This window comes from Lepisosteus platostomus, chromosome 6 (assembly GCF_059453375.1).
Source record: "Lepisosteus platostomus isolate fLepPlt1 chromosome 6, fLepPlt1.hap1, whole genome shotgun sequence".
Classification (NCBI taxonomy): Eukaryota; Metazoa; Chordata; class Actinopteri; order Semionotiformes; family Lepisosteidae; genus Lepisosteus; species Lepisosteus platostomus.
In genome coordinates this window covers 2,820,651-2,844,748 of record NC_142616.1, presented here as the reverse complement: position 1 = coordinate 2,844,748, position 24,098 = coordinate 2,820,651, and the positions used below count along the sequence as shown (strand labels likewise).

The 24,098-nt window shown below is 54.5% G+C and overlaps 1 protein-coding gene across 1 annotated transcript in view; it reads right to left on the bottom strand.

Moving 5' to 3' along the window:
- itgam.1 (integrin, alpha M (complement component 3 receptor 3 subunit), tandem duplicate 1) overlaps window positions 1-24,098 on the bottom strand; it is a 60,918-nt gene that overhangs the window by 11,438 nt on the left and 25,382 nt on the right. The window contains exons 9-23 of the mRNA XM_088633834.1: window positions 23,758-23,908; window positions 21,045-21,115; window positions 17,432-17,555; window positions 16,735-16,859; window positions 15,369-15,515; window positions 14,070-14,276; window positions 13,077-13,207; window positions 12,285-12,427; window positions 9,362-9,513; window positions 9,132-9,263; window positions 8,517-8,590; window positions 8,240-8,381; window positions 6,643-6,753; window positions 1,295-1,377; window positions 513-599 (exon numbers count right to left, since the gene is read on the bottom strand). Coding sequence (XP_088489960.1) covers window positions 513-599; window positions 1,295-1,377; window positions 6,643-6,753; window positions 8,240-8,381; window positions 8,517-8,590; window positions 9,132-9,263; window positions 9,362-9,513; window positions 12,285-12,427; window positions 13,077-13,207; window positions 14,070-14,276; window positions 15,369-15,515; window positions 16,735-16,859; window positions 17,432-17,555; window positions 21,045-21,115; window positions 23,758-23,908 — 1,880 coding nt within the window. The remainder of the gene's footprint in view (window positions 1-512; window positions 600-1,294; window positions 1,378-6,642; window positions 6,754-8,239; window positions 8,382-8,516; window positions 8,591-9,131; window positions 9,264-9,361; window positions 9,514-12,284; window positions 12,428-13,076; window positions 13,208-14,069; window positions 14,277-15,368; window positions 15,516-16,734; window positions 16,860-17,431; window positions 17,556-21,044; window positions 21,116-23,757; window positions 23,909-24,098) is intronic.

The following is a 24,098-nucleotide window of genomic DNA, read 5'->3' as shown; positions in this document are numbered from 1 at the left end:
TGTAGAACTGTGTGTGACTGTATAACTGTCTGTATAACTGTAGAACTGTGTGTGACTGTATAACTGTCTGTATAACTGTATAACTGTGTAATTATAAGTGTGTGACTGTAGAACTGTGTGTGTGTGTATATGACTGTATAACTGTGTGTGTGTCTCTATAACTGTGTGTGTGACTGTATAACTGTATAACTGTGTGTGTCTGTATAACTGTGTGTGTCTGTATAGCTGTATAACTGTATAACTGTGTGTGTGTGTATAACTGTGTGTGTCTGTATAGCTGTATAACTGTATAACTGTGTGTGTCTGTATAACTGTGTGTGTGTGTCTGTATAGCTGTATAACTGTGTGTGTGTGTCTGTATAACTGTGTGTGTGTCTGTATAGCTGTATAACTGTGTGTGTCTGTATAACTGTGTGTGTGTCCCTCCCTACACAATCCCAGCTCCGGACTGGACTCGGGGAAATCTGGGATGGGCCCCTGGTGCTCCGGGGGTCCGGCACAGACAGACTCACTCATTCTTCACCAGCACGTTGATGCCCAGTTTGACTGGGAGGGTCCTGTTGACGAAGCTCTGTGTGGTTGCGTGCTCCTCGTTGGAACTGGGGAGAAACAGGGCGGAGAGAGGGAGAGACGTGTGAGTAAACTGTGAGTTGTGAGCTGGCCCATGTGTATAAAGAGTGTGAGTACAGTGTGAGCCGTTGGAATACACTGTGAATTGTGAGTCGACTGTTAACTGTGTCGGACAGGAGCGCAGTCAGTAAATATAAAGTACTGTGTGAGTAACTAGAAAAGTGTGAGGTTAGTAAGTCTAGGGTAGAGTGTGAGTAACTAGCAGAGTGCGGTATTAGTTAGTACAGAGTACAGTGTGAGCACCTAGCAGAGTGTGGTGTTAGTAAGATAAAAGTAGGGTGTGAGTACCTAGCAGAGTGTGGTATTAGTAAGATAAAAGTAGGGTGTGAGTACCTAGCAGAGTGTGGTGTTAGTAAGATAAAAGTAGGGTGTGAGTAACTAGCAGAGTGTGGTGTTAGTAAGTCTAGGGTAGAGTGTGAGTAACTAGCAGAGTGCGGTATTAGTAAGTCTAGGGTAGAGTGTGAGTAACTAGCAGAGTGTGGTGTTAGTAAGTCTAGAGTAGGGTGTGAGTAACTAGCAGAGTGTGGTGTTAGTAAGTCTAGGGTAGAGTGTGAGTAACTAGCAGAGTGCGGTATTAGTTAGTACAGAGTACAGTGTGAGCACCTAGCAGATTGTGTAGTGTGCAGAGTAGAGTGTGAGTAAACTGTGAGTAGCAGAAGAGTACCTGGTGGCATTAGCAGAGATGGTGACCTCTGAGGACCACTGCTGGCTACTGCTGTCCACATCAAAAGTGGCCAAAAACACAACCTGTAGTCCAGTGACAGAACTCTGGTTAAGTGATATAGAAATAGATAACAAATACATACACTGTGCTGTCCTGTCACTGGTCTGTGTCTCACTGACACTGTGCTGTCCTGTCACTGGTCTGTGTCTCACTGACACTGTGCTGTCAGTGGCCTGTGTCTCACTGACACTGTGCTGTCCTGTCAGTGATGTGTCTCACTGACACTGTGCTGTCCTGTCACTGGTCTGTGTCTCACTGACACTGTGCTGTCCTGTCAGTGGTCTGTGTCTCACTGACACTGTGCTGTCAGTGGCCTGTGTCTCACTGACACTGTGCTGTCCTGTCAGTGGTCTGTGTCTCACTGACACTGTGCTGTCCTGTCACTGGTCTGTGTCTCACTGACACTGTGCTGTCAGTGGCCTGTGTCTCACTGACACTGTGCTGTCCTGTCAGTGATGTGTCTCACTGACACTGTGCTGTCCTGTCAATGGCCTGTGTCACACTGACACTGTGCTGTCCTGTCACTGGTCTGTGTCTCACTGACACTGTGCTGTCCTGTCACTGGTCTGTGTCTCACTGACACTGTGCTGCCCTGTCACTGGTCTGTGTCTCACTGACACTGTGCTGTCCTGTCAGTGATGTGTCTCACTGACACTGTGCTGTCCTGTCAATGGCCTGTGTCACACTGACACTGTGCTGTCCTGTCACTGGTCTGTGTCTCACTGACACTGTGCTGTCCTGTCACTGGTCTGTGTCACACTGACACTGTGCTGTCAGTGGTCTGTGTCACACTGACACTGTGCTGCCCTGTCACTGGTCTGTGTCACACTGACACTGTGCTGCCCTGTCACTGGTCTGTGTCACACTGACACTGTGCTGCCCTGTCACTGGTCTGTGTCACACTGACACTGTGCTGCCCTGTCACTGGTCTGTGTCTCACTGACACTGTGCTGTCCTGTCACTGGTCTGTGTCTCACTGACACTGTGCTGTCCTGTCAATGGCCTGTGTCTCACTGACACTGTGCTGTCCTGTCAATGGCCTGTGTCTCACTGACACTGTGCTGTCCTGTCACTGGTCTGTGTCACACTGACACTGTGCTGTCCTGTCACTGGTCTGTGTCACACTGACACTGTGCTGTCAGTGGTCTGTGTCACACTGACACTGTGCTGCCCTGTCACTGGTCTGTGTCACACTGACACTGTGCTGCCCTGTCACTGGTCTGTGTCACACTGACACTGTGCTGTCAGTGGTCTGTGTCACACTGACACTGTGCTGTCCTGTCACTGGTCTGTGTCACACTGACACTGTGCTGTCCTGTCAGTGGTCTGTGTCACACTGACACTGTGCTGCCCTGTCACTGGTCTGTGTCTCACTGACACTGTGCTGTCCTGTCACTGGTCTGTGTCTCACTGACACTGTGCTGTCCTGTCAGTGGTCTGTGTCTCACTGACACTGTGCTGTCACTGGTCTGTGTCTCACTGACACTGTGCTGTCCTGTCAATGGCCTGTGTCACACTGACACTGTGCTGCCCTGTCACTGGTCTGTGTCCCACTGACACTGTGCTGTCCTGTCAATGGCCTGTGTCACACTGACACTGTGCTGTCCTGTCAGTGGTCTGTGTCACACTGACACTGTGCTGTTCTGTCACTGGTCTGTGTCACACTGACACTGTGCTGTCCTGTCACTGGTCTGTGTCTCACTGACACTGTGCTGCCCTGTCACTGGTCTGTGTCACACTGACACTGTGCTGTCCTGTCACTGGTCTGTGTCTCACTGACACTGTGCTGCCCTGTCACTGGTCTGTGTCTCACTGACACTGTGCTGTCCTGTCAGTGGCCTGTGTCTCACTGACACTGTGCTGTCCTGTCAGTGGCCTGTGTCTCACTGACACTGTGCTGTCCTGTCACTGGCCTGTGTCTCACTGACACTGTGCTGCCCTGTCACTGGTCTGTGTCACACTGACACTGTGCTGTCAGTGGTCTGTGTCACACTGACACTGTGCTGCCCTGTCAGTGGCCTGTGTCTCACTGACACTGTGCTGTCCTGTCACTGGCCTGTGTCTCACTGACACTGTGCTGCCCTGTCACTGGTCTGTGTCACACTGACACTGTGCTGTCAGTGGTCTGTGTCACACTGACACTGTGCTGCCCTGTCACTGGCCTGTGTCTCACTGACACTGTGCTGCCCTGTCACTGGTCTGTGTCACACTGACACTGTGCTGTCAGTGGTCTGTGTCACACTGACACTGTGCTGCCCTGTCACTGGTCTGTGTCTCACTGACACTGTGCTGTCAGTGGCCTGTGTCACACTGACACTGTGCTGCCCTGTCACTGGTCTGTGTCTCACTGACACTGTGCTGTCCTGTCACTGGTCTGTGTCACACTGACACTGTGCTGCCCTGTCACTGGTCTGTGTCTCACTGACACTGTGCTGTCCTGTCACTGGTCTGTGTCTCACTGACACTGTGCTGTCCTGTCAATGGCCTGTGTCTCACTGACACTGTGCTGTCCTGTCAATGGCCTGTGTCACACTGACACTGTGCTGCCCTGTCACTGGTCTGTGTCACACTGACACTGTGCTGTCAGTGGTCTGTGTCACACTGACACTGTGCTGCCCTGTCACTGGCCTGTGTCTCACTGACACTGTGCTGCCCTGTCACTGGTCTGTGTCACACTGACACTGTGCTGTCAGTGGTCTGTGTCACACTGACACTGTGCTGCCCTGTCACTGGTCTGTGTCTCACTGACACTGTGCTGTCAGTGGCCTGTGTCACACTGACACTGTGCTGCCCTGTCACTGGTCTGTGTCTCACTGACACTGTGCTGTCCTGTCACTGGTCTGTGTCTCACTGACACTGTGCTGTCCTGTCAATGGCCTGTGTCTCACTGACACTGTGCTGTCCTGTCAATGGCCTGTGTCACACTGACACTGTGCTGTCCTGTCAGTGGTCTGTGTCACACTGACACTGTGCTGTCCTGTCAGTGGTCTGTGTCACACTGACACTGTGCTGTCAGTGGTCTGTGTCACACTGACACTGTGCTGCCCTGTCACTGGTCTGTGTCACACTGACACTGTGCTGCCCTGTCACTGGTCTGTGTCACACTGACACTGTGCTGTCAGTGGTCTGTGTCACACTGACACTGTGCTGTCCTGTCACTGGTCTGTGTCACACTGACACTGTGCTGTCCTGTCAGTGGTCTGTGTCTCACTGACACTGTGCTGTCCTGTCACTGGTCTGTGTCTCACTGACACTGTGCTGTCCTGTCAGTGGTCTGTGTCTCACTGACACTGTGCTGTCACTGGTCTGTGTCTCACTGACACTGTGCTGTCCTGTCAATGGCCTGTGTCACACTGACACTGTGCTGCCCTGTCACTGGTCTGTGTCCCACTGACACTGTGCTGTCCTGTCAATGGTCTGTGTCACACTGACACTGTGCTGTCCTGTCAGTGGTCTGTGTCACACTGACACTGTGCTGTTCTGTCACTGGTCTGTGTCACACTGACACTGTGCTGTCCTGTCACTGGTCTGTGTCACACTGACACTGTGCTGTCCTGTCACTGGCCTGTGTCTCACTGACACTGTGCTGCCCTGTCACTGGTCTGTGTCACACTGACACTGTGCTGTCACTGGTCTGTGTCACACTGAAACTGTGCTGTCCTGTCACTGGTCTGTGTCTCACTGACACTGTGCTGTCCTGTCACTGGTCTGTGTCTCACTGACACTGTGCTGCCCTGTCACTGGTCTGTGTCTCACTGACACTGTGCTGTCCTGTCAGTGGCCTGTGTCTCACTGACACTGTGCTGTCCTGTCAGTGGCCTGTGTCTCACTGACACTGTGCTGTCCTGTCACTGGCCTGTGTCTCACTGACACTGTGCTGCCCTGTCACTGGTCTGTGTCACACTGACACTGTGCTGTCAGTGGTCTGTGTCACACTGACACTGTGCTGCCCTGTCACTGGCCTGTGTCTCACTGACACTGTGCTGCCCTGTCACTGGTCTGTGTCTCACTGACACTGTGCTGTCCTGTCACTGGTCTGTGTCACACTGACACTGTGCTGTCAGTGGTCTGTGTCACACTGACACTGTGCTGCCCTGTCACTGGTCTGTGTCTCACTGACACTGTGCTGTCAGTGGCCTGTGTCACACTGACACTGTGCTGCCCTGTCACTGGTCTGTGTCTCACTGACACTGTGCTGTCCTGTCACTGGTCTGTGTCACACTGACACTGTGCTGTCCTGTCACTGGTCTGTGTCTCACTGACACTGTGCTGCCCTGTCACTGGTCTGTGTCACACTGACACTGTGCTGCCCTGTCACTGGTCTGTGTCTCACTGACACTGTGCTGTCCTGTCACTGGTCTGTGTCTCACTGACACTGTGCTGTCCTGTCAGTGGCCTGTGTCTCACTGACACTGTGCTGTCCTGTCACTGGCCTGTGTCTCGCTGACACTGTGCTGTCCTGTCACTGGCCTGTGTCTCGCTGACACTGTGCTGCCCTGTCACTGGTCTGTGTCACACTGACACTGTGCTGTCAGTGGTCTGTGTCACACTGACACTGTGCTGCCCTGTCACTGGCCTGTGTCTCACTGACACTGTGCTGCCCTGTCACTGGTCTGTGTCTCACTGACACTGTGCTGTCCTGTCACTGGTCTGTGTCACACTGACACTGTGCTGTCAGTGGTCTGTGTCACACTGACACTGTGCTGCCCTGTCACTGGTCTGTGTCTCACTGACACTGTGCTGTCAGTGGCCTGTGTCACACTGACACTGTGCTGCCCTGTCACTGGTCTGTGTCTCACTGACACTGTGCTGTCCTGTCACTGGTCTGTGTCACACTGACACTGTGCTGTCCTGTCACTGGTCTGTGTCTCACTGACACTGTGCTGCCCTGTCACTGGTCTGTGTCACACTGACACTGTGCTGCCCTGTCACTGGTCTGTGTCTCACTGACACTGTGCTGTCCTGTCACTGGTCTGTGTCTCACTGACACTGTGCTGTCCTGTCACTGGTCTGTGTCTCACTGACACTGTGCTGCCCTGTCACTGGTCTGTGTCACACTGACACTGTGCTGTCCTGTCAGTGGCCTGTGTCTCACTGACACTGTGCTGTCCTGTCACTGGCCTGTGTCTCGCTGACACTGTGCTGTCCTGTCACTGGCCTGTGTCTCGCTGACACTGTGCTGTGCTGTCACTGGTCTGTGTCTCAGTGTCCTGTCTCTGTCCACTGCTGCTGTCCTGCAGCTGGACCGTCGGACCGGCAGCGGGGCAGGCAGGGCAGGACTGACTCACCCTGGAGCCCCCCTTCAGGATGGGCTTGCTGATGAGGCAGGTGATGTTCCTCAGTTTGGAGGTCTCCTCGCCGGCCGTCCCCTCACACTGGACCGTGGCCCTCCTGTCAAACTGGGAGCCCACCGCCGGTCAGTCAACAGAGCGCTGGGGCAGGACTGCGAGTAACACTAGAGCACTGGTCTACTAAGGGTCCAGCAGCACGTTACTGCAGTCATATCTGCACTAGGGTGTGTAAGCAGGGTGTGTCAGAGTGTAGTAACAGTGTAGTAGAGTGGGAGGACCTGCAGCAGGGTGTTTCAGTGGTGCCTGTAGGAGTGTAGTAACAGTGTAGTAGAGTGGGAGGACCTGCAGCAGGGTGTTTCAGTGGTGCCTGTAGGAGTGTAGTAACAGTGTAGTAGAGTGGGAGGACCTGCAGCAGGGTGTTTCAGTGGTGCCTGTAGGAGTGTAGTAACAGTGTAGTAGAGTGGGAGGACCTGCAGCAGGGTGTTTCAGTGGTGCCTGTAGGAGTGTAGTAACAGTGTAGTACAGTGGGAGGACCTGCAGCAGGGTGTTTCAGTGGTGCCTGTAGGAGTGTAGTAACAGTGTAGTAGAGTGGGAGGACCTGCAGCAGGGTGTTTCAGTGGTGCCTGTAGGAGTGTAGTAACAGTGTAGTAGAGTGGGAGGACCTGCAGCAGGGTGTTTCAGTGGTGCCTGTAGGAGTGTAGTAACAGTGTAGTAGAGTGGGAGGACCTGCAGCAGGGTGTTTCAGTGGTGCCTGTAGGAGTGTAGTAACAGTGTAGTAGAGTGGGAGGACCTGCAGCAGGGTGTTTCAGTGGTGCCTGTAGGAGTGTAGTAACAGTGTAGTAGAGTGGGAGGACCTGCAGCAGGGTGTTTCAGTGGTGCCTGTAGGAGTGTAGTAACAGTGTAGTACAGTGGGAGTACCTGCAGCAGGGTGTTTCGGCGGTAGGACAGCACCGAGGGGTAGGTGAAAATGACCCTGCTGTTGTAGGAGTGTAGTAACAGTGTAGTAGAGTGGGAGGACCTGCCGCAGGGTGTTTCAGTGGTGCCTGTAGGAGTGTAGTAACAGTGTAGTACAGTGGGAGGACCTGCAGCAGGGTGTTTCAGTGGTGCCTGTAGGAGTGTAGTAACAGTGTAGTAGAGTGGGAGGACCTGCAGCAGGGTGTTTCAGTGGTGCCTGTAGGAGTGTAGTAACAGTGTAGTACAGTGGGAGGACCTGCAGCAGGGTGTTTCAGTGGTGCCTGTAGGAGTGTAGTAACAGTGTAGTAGAGTGGGAGTACCTGCAGCAGGGTGTTTCAGTGGTGCCTGTAGGAGTGTAGTAACAGTGTAGTAGAGTGGGAGTACCTGCAGCAGGGTGTTTCAGTGGTGCCTGTAGGAGTGTAGTAACAGTGTAGTAGAGTGGGAGTACCTGCAGCAGGGTGTTTCGGTGGTGCCTGTAGGAGTGTAGTAACAGTGTAGTAGAGTGGGAGGACCTGCAGCAGGGTGTTTCGGTGGTGCCTGTAGGAGTGTAGTAACAGTGTAGTACAGTGGGAGGACCTGCAGCAGGGTGTTTCAGTGGTGCCTGTAGGAGTGTAGTAACAGTGTAGTAGAGTGGGAGTACCTGCAGCAGGGTGTTTCGGCGGTAGGACAGCACCGAGGGGTAGGTGAAAATGACCCTGCTGTTGTAGGAGTCCTCTCCTCTGTTCTCTACGGCGACAGTCAGGTTGAGGACAGGAGAGATCCCCACCTGCAGCTCTGGCACCCTGAGAGACACAGGACACTCATCACAGGAGCAGGCATGACGCCCACACACAGCCCTCTGGTTCCGGACAGCCAGGCGAGCCGAGGCCCAGGGGACGGACACGGTGCAGACACACGTCAGGCCTCTCTGCCCGTACCTGGAGAAGTTGAAGTCCACTTTGAGATTGTCGACGCACTTCTCATCCGCTCCACACTGCCTCTCGAAGTCCAGCTGAGCAGACGAGAGACTGGGTCAACACACATAGAGCACTCTTCACTGAAACTGTGTCCAGCTGGAGAGACAGACCGAGACAGACAGAGACAGACACCAGAGACAGACAGAAAGAGAGACAACAGAAAAAGACAGAGAGAGACACCAGAGAGAGAGAGAGAGACACCAGAGACAGACAGACACCAGAGACAGACAGAGAGAGAGACACCAGAGAAAAAGAGAGACAGACAGAGAGAGAGAGAGACACCAGAGAGAGACACCAGAGAGAGACACCAGAGAGAGACACCAGAGAGAGACACCAGAGACAGACAGACACCAGAGAAAAAGAGAGACAGACAGAGAGAGAGAGAGACAGACAGAGAGAGACACCAGAGAAAGAGACAGACAGACAGACAGAAAGAGAGACACCAGAGACAGACAGAGACAGACAGACAGCGAGACACCAGAGAAAGAGAGAGACAGAGAGAGACAGACAGACAGAGAAGAAAGAAACAGATGCAGAGGGCTGGAGAGAGAGACAGACAGAGAGCGAGGGACTCACAGGGAAGAAGGTTCTCTGTCCAGACCCGGGGTCGAGGATGGGGCTCAGGCTGTCGGCCGAGGAAGAGGGCAGACCGGTCATGGAGAACTGCAGCTCATTGGAGAGAGAGCTCAGGGAGTCCTCCGGACAGTTCTGGGGCGGAGGGAGAGAGAGAAGGGGGGAGTGGGGAAACGAGTGGGCAAGGGGCTCCAGGCGCCCTGTGGGCAGGGCTCGCCGAGGCGGACACTCACGGGGATCTCGAACGGGTGAGAAAGGCACATCAGCCCCAGCCCCACGCGGACGGTGTTCAGGAGCTGGCGTATGTTGGGGGTGAAGTGGGCCCTGTAGCGCAGCCGGGTGGCGTCCAGGGTGAGGGTGTAATTGATGGTGGCCTGCAGGACACCTGCGAAAAGGGGCAGCTACCGTCACGGGATCTGGCTGGGACACTCCTCACACAGAGAGATGAACACAGACCCCAATACAGACACCAGAGACACTCCTCACACAGAGAGATGAACACAGACCCTAATACAGACCCCAGAGACACTCCTCACACAGAGAGATGAACATAGACCCTAATACAGACCCCAGAGACACTCCTCACACAGAGAGATGAACACAGACCCTAATACAGACCCCAGAGACACTCCTCACACAGAGAGATGAACACAGACCCTAATACAGACCCCAGAGACACTCCTCACACAGAGAGATGAACACAGACCCTAATACAGACCCCAGAGACACTCCTCACACAGAGAGATGAACACAGACCCTAATACAGACCCCAGAGACACTCCTCACACAGAGAGATGAACACAGACCCTAATACAGACCCCAGAGACACTCCTCACACAGGGAGATGAACACAGACACTAATACAGACCCCAGAGACACTCCTCACACAGAGAGATGAACACAGACCCTAATACGGACCCCAGAGACACTCCTCACACAGAGAGATGAACACAGACCCTAATACAGACCCCAGAGACACTCCTCACACAGAGAGATGAACACAGACCCCAATACAGACACCAGAGACACTCCTCACACAGAGAGATGAACACAGACCCTAATACAGACCCCAGAGACACTCCTCACACAGAGAGATGAACACAGACCCTAATACAGACCCCAGAGACACCCCTCACACAGAGAGATGAACACAGACCCTAATACAGACCCCAGAGACACTCCTCACACAGAGAGATGAACACAGACCCCAATACAGACACCAGAGACACTCCTCACACAGAGAGATGAACACAGACCCTAATACAGACCCCAGAGACACTCCTCACACAGAGAGATGAACACAGACCCTAATACAGACCCCAGAGACACCCCTCACACAGAGAGATGAACACAGACCCTAATACAGACCCCAGAGACACTCCTCACACAGAGAGATGAACACAGACCCCAATACAGACACCAGAGACACTCCTCACACAGAGAGATGAACACAGACCCTAATACAGACCCCAGAGACACTCCTCACACAGAGAGATGAACACAGACCCTAATACAGACCCCAGAGACACCCCTCACACAGAGAGATGAACACAGACCCCAATACAGACACCAGAGACACTCCTCACACAGAGAGATGAACACAGACCCTAATACAGACCCCAGAGACACTCCTCACACAGAGAGATGAACACAGACCCTAATACAGACCCCAGAGACACCCCTCACACAGAGAGATGAACACAGACCCTAATACAGACCCCAGAGACACTCCTCACACAGAGAGATGAACACAGACCCCAATACAGACACCAGAGACACTCCTCACACAGAGAGATGAACACAGACCCTAATACAGACCCCAGAGACACTCCTCACACAGAGAGATGAACACAGACCCTAATACAGACCCCAGAGACACCCCTCACACAGAGAGATGAACACAGACCCTAATACAGACCCCAGAGACACTCCTCACACAGAGAGATGAACACAGACCCCAATACAGACACCAGAGACACTCCTCACACAGAGAGATGAACACAGACCCTAATACAGACCCCAGAGACACTCCTCACACAGAGAGATGAACACAGACCCTAATACAGACCCCAGAGACACCCCTCACACAGAGAGATGAACACAGACCCTAATACAGACCCTAGAGACACTTCTCACACAGAGAGATGAACACAGACCCTAATACAGACCCCAGAGACACTCCTCACACAGAGAGATCAATACAGACCCTAATACAGACCCCAGAGACACTCCTCACACAGAGAGATGAATACAGACCCTAATACAGACCCCAGAGACACTCCTCACACAGAGAGATGAATACAGACCCTAATACAGACCCCAGAGACACTCCTCACACAGAGAGATGAATACAGACCCTAATACAGACCCCAGAGACACTCCTCACACAGAGAGATGAACACAGACCCTAATACAGACCCCAGAGACACTCCTCACACAGAGAGATCAATACAGACCCTAATACAGACCCCAGAGACACTCCTCACACAGAGAGATGAACACAGACCCTAATACAGACCCCAGAGACACTCCTCACACAGAGAGATGAATACAGACCCTAATACAGACCCCAGAGACACTCCTCACACAGAGAGATCAATACAGACCCTAACACAGACCCCAGAGACACTCCTCACACAGAGAGATTAACACAGACCCTAATACAGACCCCAGAGACACTCCTCACACAGAGAGATGAACACAGACCCCAGAGACACTCCTCACACAGAGAGATGAACACAGACCCTAATACAGACCCCAGAGACACTCCTCACACAGAGAGATGAACACAGACCCCAATACAGACACCAGAGACACTCCTCACACAGAGAGATGAACACAGACCCTAATACAGACCCCAGAGACACTCCTCACACAGAGAGATGAACACAGACCCTAATACAGACCCCAGAGACACTCCTCACACAGAGAGATGAACACAGACCCTAATACAGACCCCAGAGACACCCCTCACACAGAGAGATGAACACAGACCCTAATACAGACCCTAGAGACACTCCTCACACAGAGAGATGAACACAGACCCTAATACAGACCCCAGAGACACCCCTCACACAGAGGTGAATTTCACCCCTTATATGAACTCTCGAAACAATCCACCGAAAGCACGATTATATACCAAGGGGGAGAGTTTACCAATATTGTCCTTGGTGACTTTAGAGACTTGAAAGCACACTTTAGCTTCATTCCTTTTCGTTGCTTTGCAGTCTGTGCTCTCGGTCGAAATCTTGCTGGGACTGTAGGTCACTTGAGTCTTAACCAGCAAGACTGGCCTGGACCTAATGCAGAACAGAGACACGGGTGCAGCAGCAGATCCTCCTGACATTAGTGTGTTCACAGTGAGCCCTGCAGCTACTGTCACTGCAGCTGCTGTACTCATTATACGGAGCAGTGGCACTGTGGCTGGAGGGCTGCAGGTTCAAATCCCGCAGCCAGCAGAGGAATCCTACTCTGTTGGGCCCCTGAGCGAGGCCCTTCGCCCCAACTGCTCCAGGGACACTGTATAAATGTCTGACCCTGCGCTCTGACCCCCAGCTTCTCTCTCCGTGTCTGTGTCTGTGTCTGTGTCTGTGTCTGTGTCTGTGTCTGTGTCTGTGTCTGTGTCTGTGTCTGTGTCTGTGTCTGTGTCTGTGTCTGTGTCTGTGTCTGTGTCTGTGTCTGTGTCTGTGTCTGTGTCTGTGTCTGTGTCTGTGTCTGTAGGGAGCGCGCTGGGCTCTGTGAGAAGACAGATTCCTCACACAAGAGACTGTACCTGGCTGATACAGCGATCTGATCTGATCTACAGTAACTGTTAGTGTTGCTTTGGCTGTTGTAATTGCAAATGTAGTTGTGCTTTCTTCTGCAACTATATATTAAACTCTTGCAGTGTGATGACTGTTGTTATTGCTTTTTCTCCTGCTGCTGCTCCTTTTCCTTGTGGTACTGTACCTGAGGAGAAGCACAGAGCCTCTGGATCCCACTGCGATGTCAGTCAGACTGTCCCCGCTAAGGTCCTGTGAGCTGGAAAGAGACTGACCGAAATACTGCAGTCCTGGGGACACTGAGGACCCAGCGATTCTCTGCAAATAAAGAAGTGGTTGGGAGTGATATTGATTAGAAACCCAAATACAGATGGTAGAGGCACATATAATAGAGACATTAAAACAGAGAGATGAACACAGACCCTAATACAGACCCCAGAGACACTCCTCACACAGAGAGATGAACACAGACCCTAATACAGACCCCAGAGACACTCCTCACACAGAGAGATGACTACAGACCCTAATACAGACCCCAGAGACACTCCTCACACAGAGAGATGAACACAGACCCTAATACAGACCCCAGAGACACTCCTCACACAGAGAGATGAACACAGACCCTAATACAGACCCCAGAGACACTCCTCACACAGAGAGATGAACACAGACCCCAGAGACACTCCTCACACAGGGAGATGAACACAGACCCTAATACAGACCCCAGAGACACTCCTCACACAGAGAGATGAACACAGACCCCAATACAGACCCCAGAGACACTCCTCACACAGAGAGATGAACACAGACCCTAATACAGACCCCAGAGACACTCCTCACACAGAGAGATGAACACAGACCCTAATACAGACCCCAGAGACACTCCTCACACAGAGAGATGAACACAGACCCTAATACAGACCCCAGAGACACTCCTCACACAGAGAGATGAACACAGACCCTAATACAGACCCCAGAGACACTCCTCACACAGGGAGATGAACACAGACCCTAATACAGACCCCAGAGACACTCCTCACACAGAGAGATGAACACAGACCCTAATACAGACCCCAGAGACACTCCTCACACAGAGAGATGAACACAGACATCAGACAATACGAGACGATACAACAGGCTGAATTAAGTCCTCTCACACAGGTGGTTTGGAGTGACTTACCTGTGAGAAAGTGGGGTCCACCCCCCCTCTCCTCCCGTGAAAGATATACACGCTGCCCTGCCCCCCATCCTCCAGGGGAGCACCTACGGCCACTTCCACCAGCCCGTCTCCATTCAGGTCCAGCACCTGGGCCAGGGACGCCCCGAAACGCCCAAACTGCACCCCGTCCGCGCCCTGCAGGGTGTTGTCCGCACAGACAAATCGGCCCTGACAGACAGGCGGACGAGACTGTGACACCCAGCTTATGAGCAGATCCTTTTAAAGACAATCTTCACATCCTGAGGTTCCCAGACGGTGTTTCTACACTCATATTACAAAAAAGCGGAAAGCACTCTGACAGATTGAGACTCTCCTGCTTGCAGATGGAAATGAAACACATAATGGTGTCCTGTGATACACTACAGGAAAGCTTTCTTGCACTCTGTCAGGACCCATGGAGACTGTGTCCAGATCGTGAACGAGGACACAAGGGTTCAGACTGCGGACTGTCGGACTGTGTGAATCAAACAGCGCAGAGAGAAGGAAGGTTTAGCCACAGCAACAGACTCTGGCACAATCGTGCTGTCTCTGTCTCTCTCTCTCTCTCTCTCTCTCTCTCTCTCTCTCTCTCTCTGTCTCTGTCTCTGTCTCTGTCTCTGTCTCTCTCGCTCTCTCTCTCGCTCTCTCGCTCTCTCGCTCTCTCTCTCTCTCTCTCCCTCCCCTGCTGTCACGATCGTTACTCCTCCTCTTCAGGGCGCTCCAGCCCTTCCTCGTTCTGTCTCATTCCCCACACCTGCTCCTTGTTATATCGTCTGGCTCCGTCATGTTTTTAACCTTCTCTTCCTGATCCCCCCCCGCCGGTCCCGACCCGGTTCCCCTTTTTAATCCCCTGGATGGATCGCCTGGCCCTGGACTTCTGCTTGTGTTTCGGATTCCCCGTTTGGACTTCCTCTTGGACTGTTCGCCCGGGACTCACTCCCCCTGGACACCTGCGCACCAAGGACACGCCCCCCGTCTCCTGCGTGACCGTCTCCCCAGTGTTTCCTCACTACTCCGGATGGTGTCGTCTGCATGGGGCCCGGAAGGAACTGTTTCGTGACAAGAGGGAGCTGTGCAGTTGTGTAAAAGCAGATTGAAGCACGTTTGTCCGTGTCCTGTAAGGACCCAGCCTCCAGTGCAGGCGGAGACGTCTGGTGTCAGCTGGTCGATGTGTAACACTGTGAAGACCTGAGCAGTACTCGCTGTCTGTACCGTTCTGGGGAAAAGCAGGGCCGGTTCCCGGTGATCTTGTCGGACTGGACAGACGGACACGGCACTTACCGAAGAGGAGAGGGGGCAGACTTTAACCTGCCCCTGCCTGCTGGACACCCCGTCATAGAACATCGGGGCTCCGATCAGGAGGAGGTCGATGCTGGAGTCCGAGTCCACATCTACAACACACACCTCCGCTCCGAAATACGACCCGATCTGAGAGAGAGAGGGGTTAATACACACACTGACTGGACACTCCAGTACATTAACACTGCACTGAGAGAGAGAGGGGTTCATACAGACACACTGACTGGACACTCCAGTACATTAACACTGCACTGAGAGAGAGAGGGGTTCATACAGACACACTGACTGGACACTCCAGTACATTAACACTTCACTGAGAGAGAGAGGGGTTAATACACACACTGACTGGACACTCCAGTACATTAACACTGCACTGAGAGAGAGAGAGGGGTTAATACAGACACACTGACTGGACACTCCAGTACATTAACACTGCACTGAGAGAGAGAGGGGTTAATACAGACACACTGACTGGACACTCCAGTACATTAACACTGCACTGAGAGAGAGAGGGGTTCATACAGACACACTGACTGGACACTCCAGTACATTAACACTGCACTGAGAGAGAGGGGTTAATACACACACTGACTGGACACTCCAGTACATTAACACTGCACTGAGAGAGAGGGGTTAATACAGACACACTGACTGGACACTCCAGTACATTAACACTGCACTGAGAGAGAGAGGGGTTAATACACACACACTGACTGGACACTCCAGTACATTAACACTGCACTGAGAGAGAGAGAGGGGTTAATACAGACACACTGACTGGACACTCCAGTACATTAACACTGCACTGAGAGAGAGAGGGGTTAATACACACACACTGACTGGACACTCCAGTACATTAACACTGCACTGAGAGAGAGAGAGGGGTTAATACAGACACACTGACTGGACACTCCAGTACATTAACACTGCACTGAGAGAGAGAGGGGTTAATACACACACACTGACTGGACACTCCAGTACATTAACACTGCACTGAGAGAGAAGGGTTAATACAGACACACTGACTGGACACTCCAGTACATTAACACTGCACTGAGAGAGAGAGAGGGGTTAATACAGACACACTGACTGGACACTCCAGTACATTAACACTGCACTGAGAGAGAGAGGGGTTAATACACACACACTGACTGGACACTCCAGTACATTAACACTGCACTGAGAGAGAGAGGGGTTAATACAGACACACTGACTGGACACTCCAGTACATTAACACTGCACTGAGAGAGAGAGGGGTTAATACACACACACTGACTGGACACTCCAGTACATTAACACTGCACTGAGAGAGAAGGGTTAATACAGGGAATGAGAAATGAGTTCAGACCTGTGTTCCGTCAATTGTCTGCATTTTGCTAGAGAACACAACCACCTGGCCCTTGTGTCCAGCGCGAGGAGCCCCCAGAATGATGTATTTATTTGCATTTGTCGTGCCCACTGCCATTGAGTAGCCTGAGTCAGACAAAGACAAGAAACAACACCGTAACATGAAGAGTATAGAGCACACAGCCCCTGGATCTCACACACACACACACACACACACACACACACACACACACACACACACACACACACACACACACACACAGTCCCCTGATCACACACACACACACACACACAGTCCCTGGATCTAGATCACACACACTCTAGATCAAACACACTCTAGGTCGCACCCACACTCTAGACTGAACACACACTGCAGATCACACACTCTAGACTGAACACACACTGCAGATCACACACACTCTAGACTGAACACACACTGCAGATCACACACTCTAGACTGAACACACACTGCAGATCACACACACTCTAGACTGAACACACACTGCAGATCACACACTCTAGACTGAACACACACTGCAGATCACACACACTCTAGGTCGCACACACACTCTAGACTGAACACACACTGCAGATCCCACACTCTAGACTGAACACACACTGCAGATCACACACACTCAAGACCGAACACACTCCAGAGCCCACACCCCCTCCCCTGACGCCGTGCTCCCCCTGCTCACCCAGGTACGAGTCCTTCTCGCTGGCGCTGTGGTTGACGAAGGTCGACCTGTTCCCCACGCGCTCGTACCGCAGGTATCCCCCCGTCCAGTCGAACGCCCCCACCACACCCAGGATTGGGCTTCTCTAGAGACACAGAGGCGCGGGGCGTGAGCAGGGGCGCCCCAGGGGGACGGATGTCAACTCCCCCCCGCGCCGGTCGGACCAGCAGCCGCAGCGCTCGGCGGTGAGGGGCCTCGGGCCGTAGCTCGGCTCGCCCTGTCTGGGGGCGCCCCGGAAGCCCGGACCCCAGCTCTGGGGGAGCCCCGCCCCGCTCAGTCCCCCGGGCGTCAGCCAGCTGCCGTGACCACGCAGTGGTCCCAGGGGGTCGCCCCCTCTTCTGCCCCAGACCCTCGCTCGTGCGGGGCTGCTGGGATCACGCTCCTCCCTCTCTCTCTCACTGCTCTCAGCCTGACTCCTCCGGCCCACACACACACACACACACACACACACACACACACACACACACACACACACACACACACACACACACACACACACACACACACACACACGCCTGTCTCTTTGTCTCCTGACTGTCTGATTGTCTGTCTGTCTGCCTGGCTCTCTGACTCCTGTCTGATTGTCTCTCTGTCTATTTGCCTGTCTCTCTGTCTCCTGAGTGTCTGATTGTCTGATTGTCTCTCTGTCTGCCTGCCTGTCTCTCTGTCTCCTGACTGTCTGATTGTCTCTCTGTCTATTTGCCTGTCTCTCTGTCTCCTGAGTGTCTGATTGTCTCTCTGTCTGTCTGCCTGTCTCTGTCTCCTGACTGTCTGATTGTCTCTCTGCCAGTCTGCCTGTCTCTTTGTCTCCTGACTGTCTGATTGTCTGTCTGTCTGCCTGGCTCTCTGACTCCTGTCTGATTGTCTCTCTGTCTGCCTGCCTGTCTCTCTGTCTCCTGACTGTCTGATTGTCTCTCTGTCAGTCTGCCTGTCTCTCTGACTCCTGACTGTCTGATTGTCTCCCTGTCAGTCTGCCTGTCTCTCTGTCTCCTGACTGTCTGATTGTCTCTCTGTCAGTCTGCCTGTCTCTCTGACTCCTGACTGTCTGATTGTCTCTCTGTCTGTCTGCCTGTCTCTTTGTCTCCTGACTGTCTGATTGTCTCTCTGTCTGTCTGCCTGTCTCTCTGTCTCCTGACTGTCTGATTGTCTCTCTGTCTGTCTGCCTGCCTCTTTGTCTCCTGACTGTCTGATTGTCTCTCTGTCTGTCTGCCTGTCTCTCTGTCTCCTGACTGTCTGATTGTCTCTCTGTCTGTCTGCCTGCTCTTTGTCTCCTGACTGTCTGATTGTCTCTCTGTCTGTCTGCCTGTCTCTTTGTCTCCTGACTGTCTGATTGTCTGTCTGTCTGCCTGGCTCTCTGACTCCTGTCTGATTGTCTCTCTGTCTGTCTGCCTGTCTCTCTGTCTCCTGACTGTCTGATTGTCTCTCTGTCTGTCTGCCTGTCTCTCTGTCTCCTGACTGTCTGATTGTCTCTCTGTCAGTCTGCCTGTCTCTCTGTCTATTTGCCTGTCTCTCTGTCTCCTGACTGTCTGATTGTCTCTCTGTCTGTCTGCCTGCCTCTTTGTCTCCTGACTGTCTGATTGTCTCTCTGTCTGTCTGCCTGTCTCTTTGTCTCCTGACTGTCTGATTGTCTGTCTGTCTGCCTGGCTCTCTGACTCCTGTCTGATTGTCTCTCTGTCTGTCTGCCTGTCTCTCTGTCTCCTGACTGTCTGATTGTCTCTCTGTCAGTCTGCCTGTCTCTCTGTCTCCTGACTGTCTGATTGTCTCTCTGTCTGTCTGCCTGTCTCTCTGTCTCCTGACTGTCTGCCTGACTGTCTGATTGTCTGACCCTGTATCACACACACAGCCCCTGGATCACACACACACACACACACACACACACACACACACACACACACACACACACACACACACACACACACACACACACACAGTCCCTGGATCACACACTCACACTCACACTCACACTCACACTCACACTCACACTCACACACACACACACACACACACACACACACACACACACACAGCCCCTGGATCACACACACACACACACACACACACACACACACACACACACAGGGAGAGAGAAGCTGGGGGTCAGAGCGCAGGGTCAGCCACTTATACGGCACACCCCTGGAGCAGTTGGGGTTCAGGGGCCTCGCTCAGGGGCCCAACAGAGTAGGATTCCTCTGCTGGGCCACAGGAGTCGAACCGGCAACCCGCTTCACCCCGACTTCACCCTGACCCCTGACCCGGGGCTCGCAGCGCCTGGTTCGAGTCCCTGTCCCTGCCCCGGATCCCCTTCCGGATCGGAACCCGTCTGTCTCGGATGGACCCCCGGCTCCTGGACTGGCCTGCGCCCCGGTCTCCCCCCTGGACTGTCTGGGTCAGTTTGCCTGGGCGCCCCAGGCCCCCCTGTCTGTCAGCCCCTCCTGATCCCCTCCCTCTCCTCCCTGATGTCCTCCTCTCCCTTCCGGATGATGCCGTCTGCGCAGGAGCCCGGACCGTTACAGTCTGTATCTGGGATCCCCAAGACCAGAGCCCAGGGACCCCCTCTCTCCCCAGGACCAGAGCCGGGGACCCCCTCTCTCCCCAGGACCAGAGCCCGGGGACCCCCTCTCTCCCCAGGACCAGAGCCGGGGACCCCCTCTCTCCCCAAGACCAGAGCCCGGGGACCCCCTCTCTCCCCAAGACCAGAGCCGGGGACCCCCTCTCTCCCCAGGACCAGAGCCCGGGGACCCCCTGTCTCCCCAAGACCAGAGCCGGGGACCCCCTCTCTCCCCAGGACCAGAGCCCGGGGACCCCCTCTCTCCCCAAGACCAGAGCCCGGGGACCCCCTCTCTCCCCAAGACCAGAGCCCGGGGAACCCCCCCTGTCTCCCCAGGACCAGAGCCCGGGGACCCCCTGTCTCCCCAGGACCAGAGCCGGGGACCCCCTCTCTCCCCAGGACCAGAGCCCGGGGACCCCCTGTCTCCCCAAGACCAGAGCCGGGGACCCCCTCTCTCCCCAGGACCAGAGCCCGGGGACCCCCTCTCTCCCCAAGACCAGAGCCCGGGGACCCCCTCTCTCCCCAAGACCAGAGCCCGGGGAACCCCCCCTGTCTCCCCAGGACCAGAGCCCGGGGACCCCCTGTCTCCCCAGGACCAGAGCCGGGGACCCCCTCTCTCCCCAGGACCAGAGCCCGGGGACCCCCTGTCTCCCCAGGACCAGTCCGTCTGCCCCCTGTTGGCGCCCCCTGTTGGTGTCCGCTGTGCGAGTGACGCACCGACACTGCTCACTGGCCCCCAGGTGTGCGAGTCCCGGGACCGAGGACAGCGGGGGGGCGGAGCCCAGCGCCGGGGAGGCATCCAGGCAGAACGAAGCGAACGCACCGCCTTCCAGGAATAGTAGCCGAGCCCAGACAACCGAGATGAAGGATGGGAACTGGGAGCAGGAAGATGGCTGGAGTGCAGGGGGAACTGCGTCGTCACGGCCGCCGGCGCAGCCCGCGCTGTTTGTCCCCTGGCGATTCGCTCTGCGGTGGGGCCGGCGGGGGCCGGCGGGGGCCGGCGGGGGGGCAGCAGCCGTCACTCACCGAGAAGAAGGCGGAGCTGAAGCCCTCCTGCGCCAGCTCCGTTTCGAACGACCCTCCCAACGTCTGCGTTCCTGAGGGCAGGCAGAGGAAACGTCATCAGGCCCAGACAATCACTGTCCGGTGTAGGTCACACTGTCCCCCTACAGCCCAGTCTGGGTCTCACTGTCCCCCTACAGCCCAGTCTGGGTCACACTGTCCCCCTACAGCCCAGTCTGGGTCACACTGTCCCCCTACAGCCCAGTCTGGGTCACACTGTCCCCCTACAGCCCAGTCTGGGTCACACTGTCCCCCTACAGTCCAGTCTGGGTCACACTGTCCCCCTACAGCCCAGTCTGGGTCACACTGTCCCCCTACAGCCCAGTCTGGGTCACACTGTCCCCCTACAGTCCAGTCTGGGTCACACTGTCCCCCTACAGCCCAGTCTGGGTCACACTGTCCCCCTACAGCCCAGTCTGGGTCACACTGTACCCCTCTAATCCAGTCTGGGTCACACTGTCCCCCTACAGCCCAGTCTGGGTCACACTGTCCCCCTACAGTCCAGTCTGGGTCACACTGTCCCCCTACAGTCCAGTCTGGGTCACACTGTCCCCCTACAGCCCAGTCTGGGTCACACTGTCCCCCTCTAATCCAGTCTGGGTCACACTGTACCCCTACAGCCCAGTCTGGGTCACACTGTACCCCTACAGCCCAGTCTGGGTCACACTGTACCCCTACAGTTTAGAGATCACTGGTCCAGTCTGGGTCACACTGTACCCCTACAGTCCAGTCTGGGTCACACTGTCCCCCTACAGCCCAGTCTGGCTCACACTGTACCCCTACAGTCCAGTCTGGGTCACACTGTCCCCCTACAGCCCAGTCTGGGTCACACTGTCCCCCTACAGCCCAGTCTGGGTCACACTGTCCCCCTACAGCCCAGTCTGGGTCACACTGTCCCCCTACAGTCCAGTCTGGGTCACACTGTCCCCCTACAGCCCAGTCTGGGTCACACTGTCCCCCTACAGTCCAGTCTGGGTCACACTGTCCCCCTACAGCCCAGTCTGGGTCACACTGTCCCCCTACAGCCCAGTCTGGGTCACACTGTCCCCCTACAGTCCAGTCTGGGTCACACTGTCCCCCTACAGCCCAGTCTGGGTCACACTGTCCCCCTACAGCCCAGTCTGGGTCACACTGTCCCCCTCTAATCCAGTCTGGGTCACACTGTCCCCCTACAGCCCAGTCTGGGTCACACTGTCCCCCTACAGTCCAGTCTGGGTCACACTGTCCCCCTACAGTCCAGTCTGGGTCACACTGTCCCCCTCTAATCCAGTCTGGGTCACACTGTCCCCCTCTAATCCAGTCTGGGTCACACTGTACCCCTCTAATCCAGTCTGGGTCACACTGTCCCCCTACAGCCCAGTCTGGGTCACACTGTCCCCCTACAGTCCAGTCTGGGTCACACTGTCCCCCTACAGTCCAGTCTGGGTCACACTGTCCCCCTACAGCCCAGTCTGGGTCACACTGTCCCCCTACAGTCCAGTCTGGGTCACACTGTACCCCTACAGCCCAGTCTGGGTCACACTGTCCCCCTACAGTCCAGTCTGGGTCACACTGTCCCCCTACAGCCCAGTCTGGGTCACACTGTCCCCCTCTAATCCAGTCTGGGTCACACTGTACCCCTACAGTTTAGAGATCACTGGTCCAGTCTGGGTCACACTGTACCCCTACAGTCCAGTCTGGGTCACACTGTACCCCTACAGTCCAGAGATCTCTGGTCCAGTCTGGGTCACACTGTACCCCTACAGTCCAGAGATCGCTGGTCCAGTCTGGGTCAGTCTGTACCCCTACAGTCCAGAGATCTCTGGTCCAGTCTGGGTCACACTGTACCCCTACAGTCCAGTCTGGGTCACACTGTACCCCTACAGCCCAGTCTGGGTCACACTGTCCCCCTACAGCCCAGTCTGGGTCACACTGTCCCCCTACAGTCCAGTCTGGGTCACACTGTCCCCCTACAGCCCAGTCTGGGTCACACTGTCCCCCTACAGCCCAGTCTGGGTCACACTGTCCCCCTACAGTCCAGTCTGGGTCACACTGTCCCCCTACAGCCCAGTCTGGGTCACACTGTCCCCCTACAGTCCAGTCTGGGTCACACTGTCCCCCTACAGCCCAGTCTGGGTCACACTGTCCCCCTACAGTTTAGAGATCACTGGTCCAGTCTCGGTCACACTGTACCCCTATAGTCCAGAGATCACTGGTCCAGTCCGGGTCACACTGTACCCCTACAGCCCAGTCTGGGTCACACTGTACCCCTACAGTCCAGAGATCACTGGTCCAGTCTGGGTCACACTGTACCCCTACAGTCCAGAGATCACTGGTCCAGTCTGGGTCACACTGTACCCCTACAGTCCAGTCTGGGTCACACTGTACCCCTACAGTCCAGAGATCACTGGTCCAGTCTCGGTCACACTGTCCCCCTACAGCCCAGTCTGGGTCACACTGTACCCCTCCAGTCCAGAGATCACTGGTCCAGTCTAGGTCTCACTGTACCCCTCCAGTCCAGAGATCTCTGGTCCAGTCTGGGTCACACTGTACCCCTACAGTTTAGAGATCACCGGTCCAGTCGGGGTCACACTGTACACCTACAGTCCAGTGATCGCTGGTCTGATCTGGGTCAGTCTGGGTGATACTGAAATACTCGAATATGTATTTGTTCATGTGTATTTACTGTGAGACACACCCTCAATGGCGAATATCTTGTCCTGCAGTGCTTGTCTGATGCTCTCTAAGGCGCTGAAGTCCTGCACTTGGAAGACATAGTCTTTGGAAGGCCGTGAACCAATAGTGTTCAGTTCTCTCTTGGCATCAGTGTCAGAAAAGGCCTTTCCCACCTGCAGACATGAGGGAGAACAGGCACCATCAGTGTGATATTCAGTCAGAGAGATAGACAGACAAGCAAATAGACAGAGAGACAATCAGACAGTCAGGCAGACAGTCAGGCAGACAGACAATCAGACAGGCAGACTGACAGAGAGACAATCAGACAGTCAGGAGACAGAGAGACAGGCAGACTGACAGAGA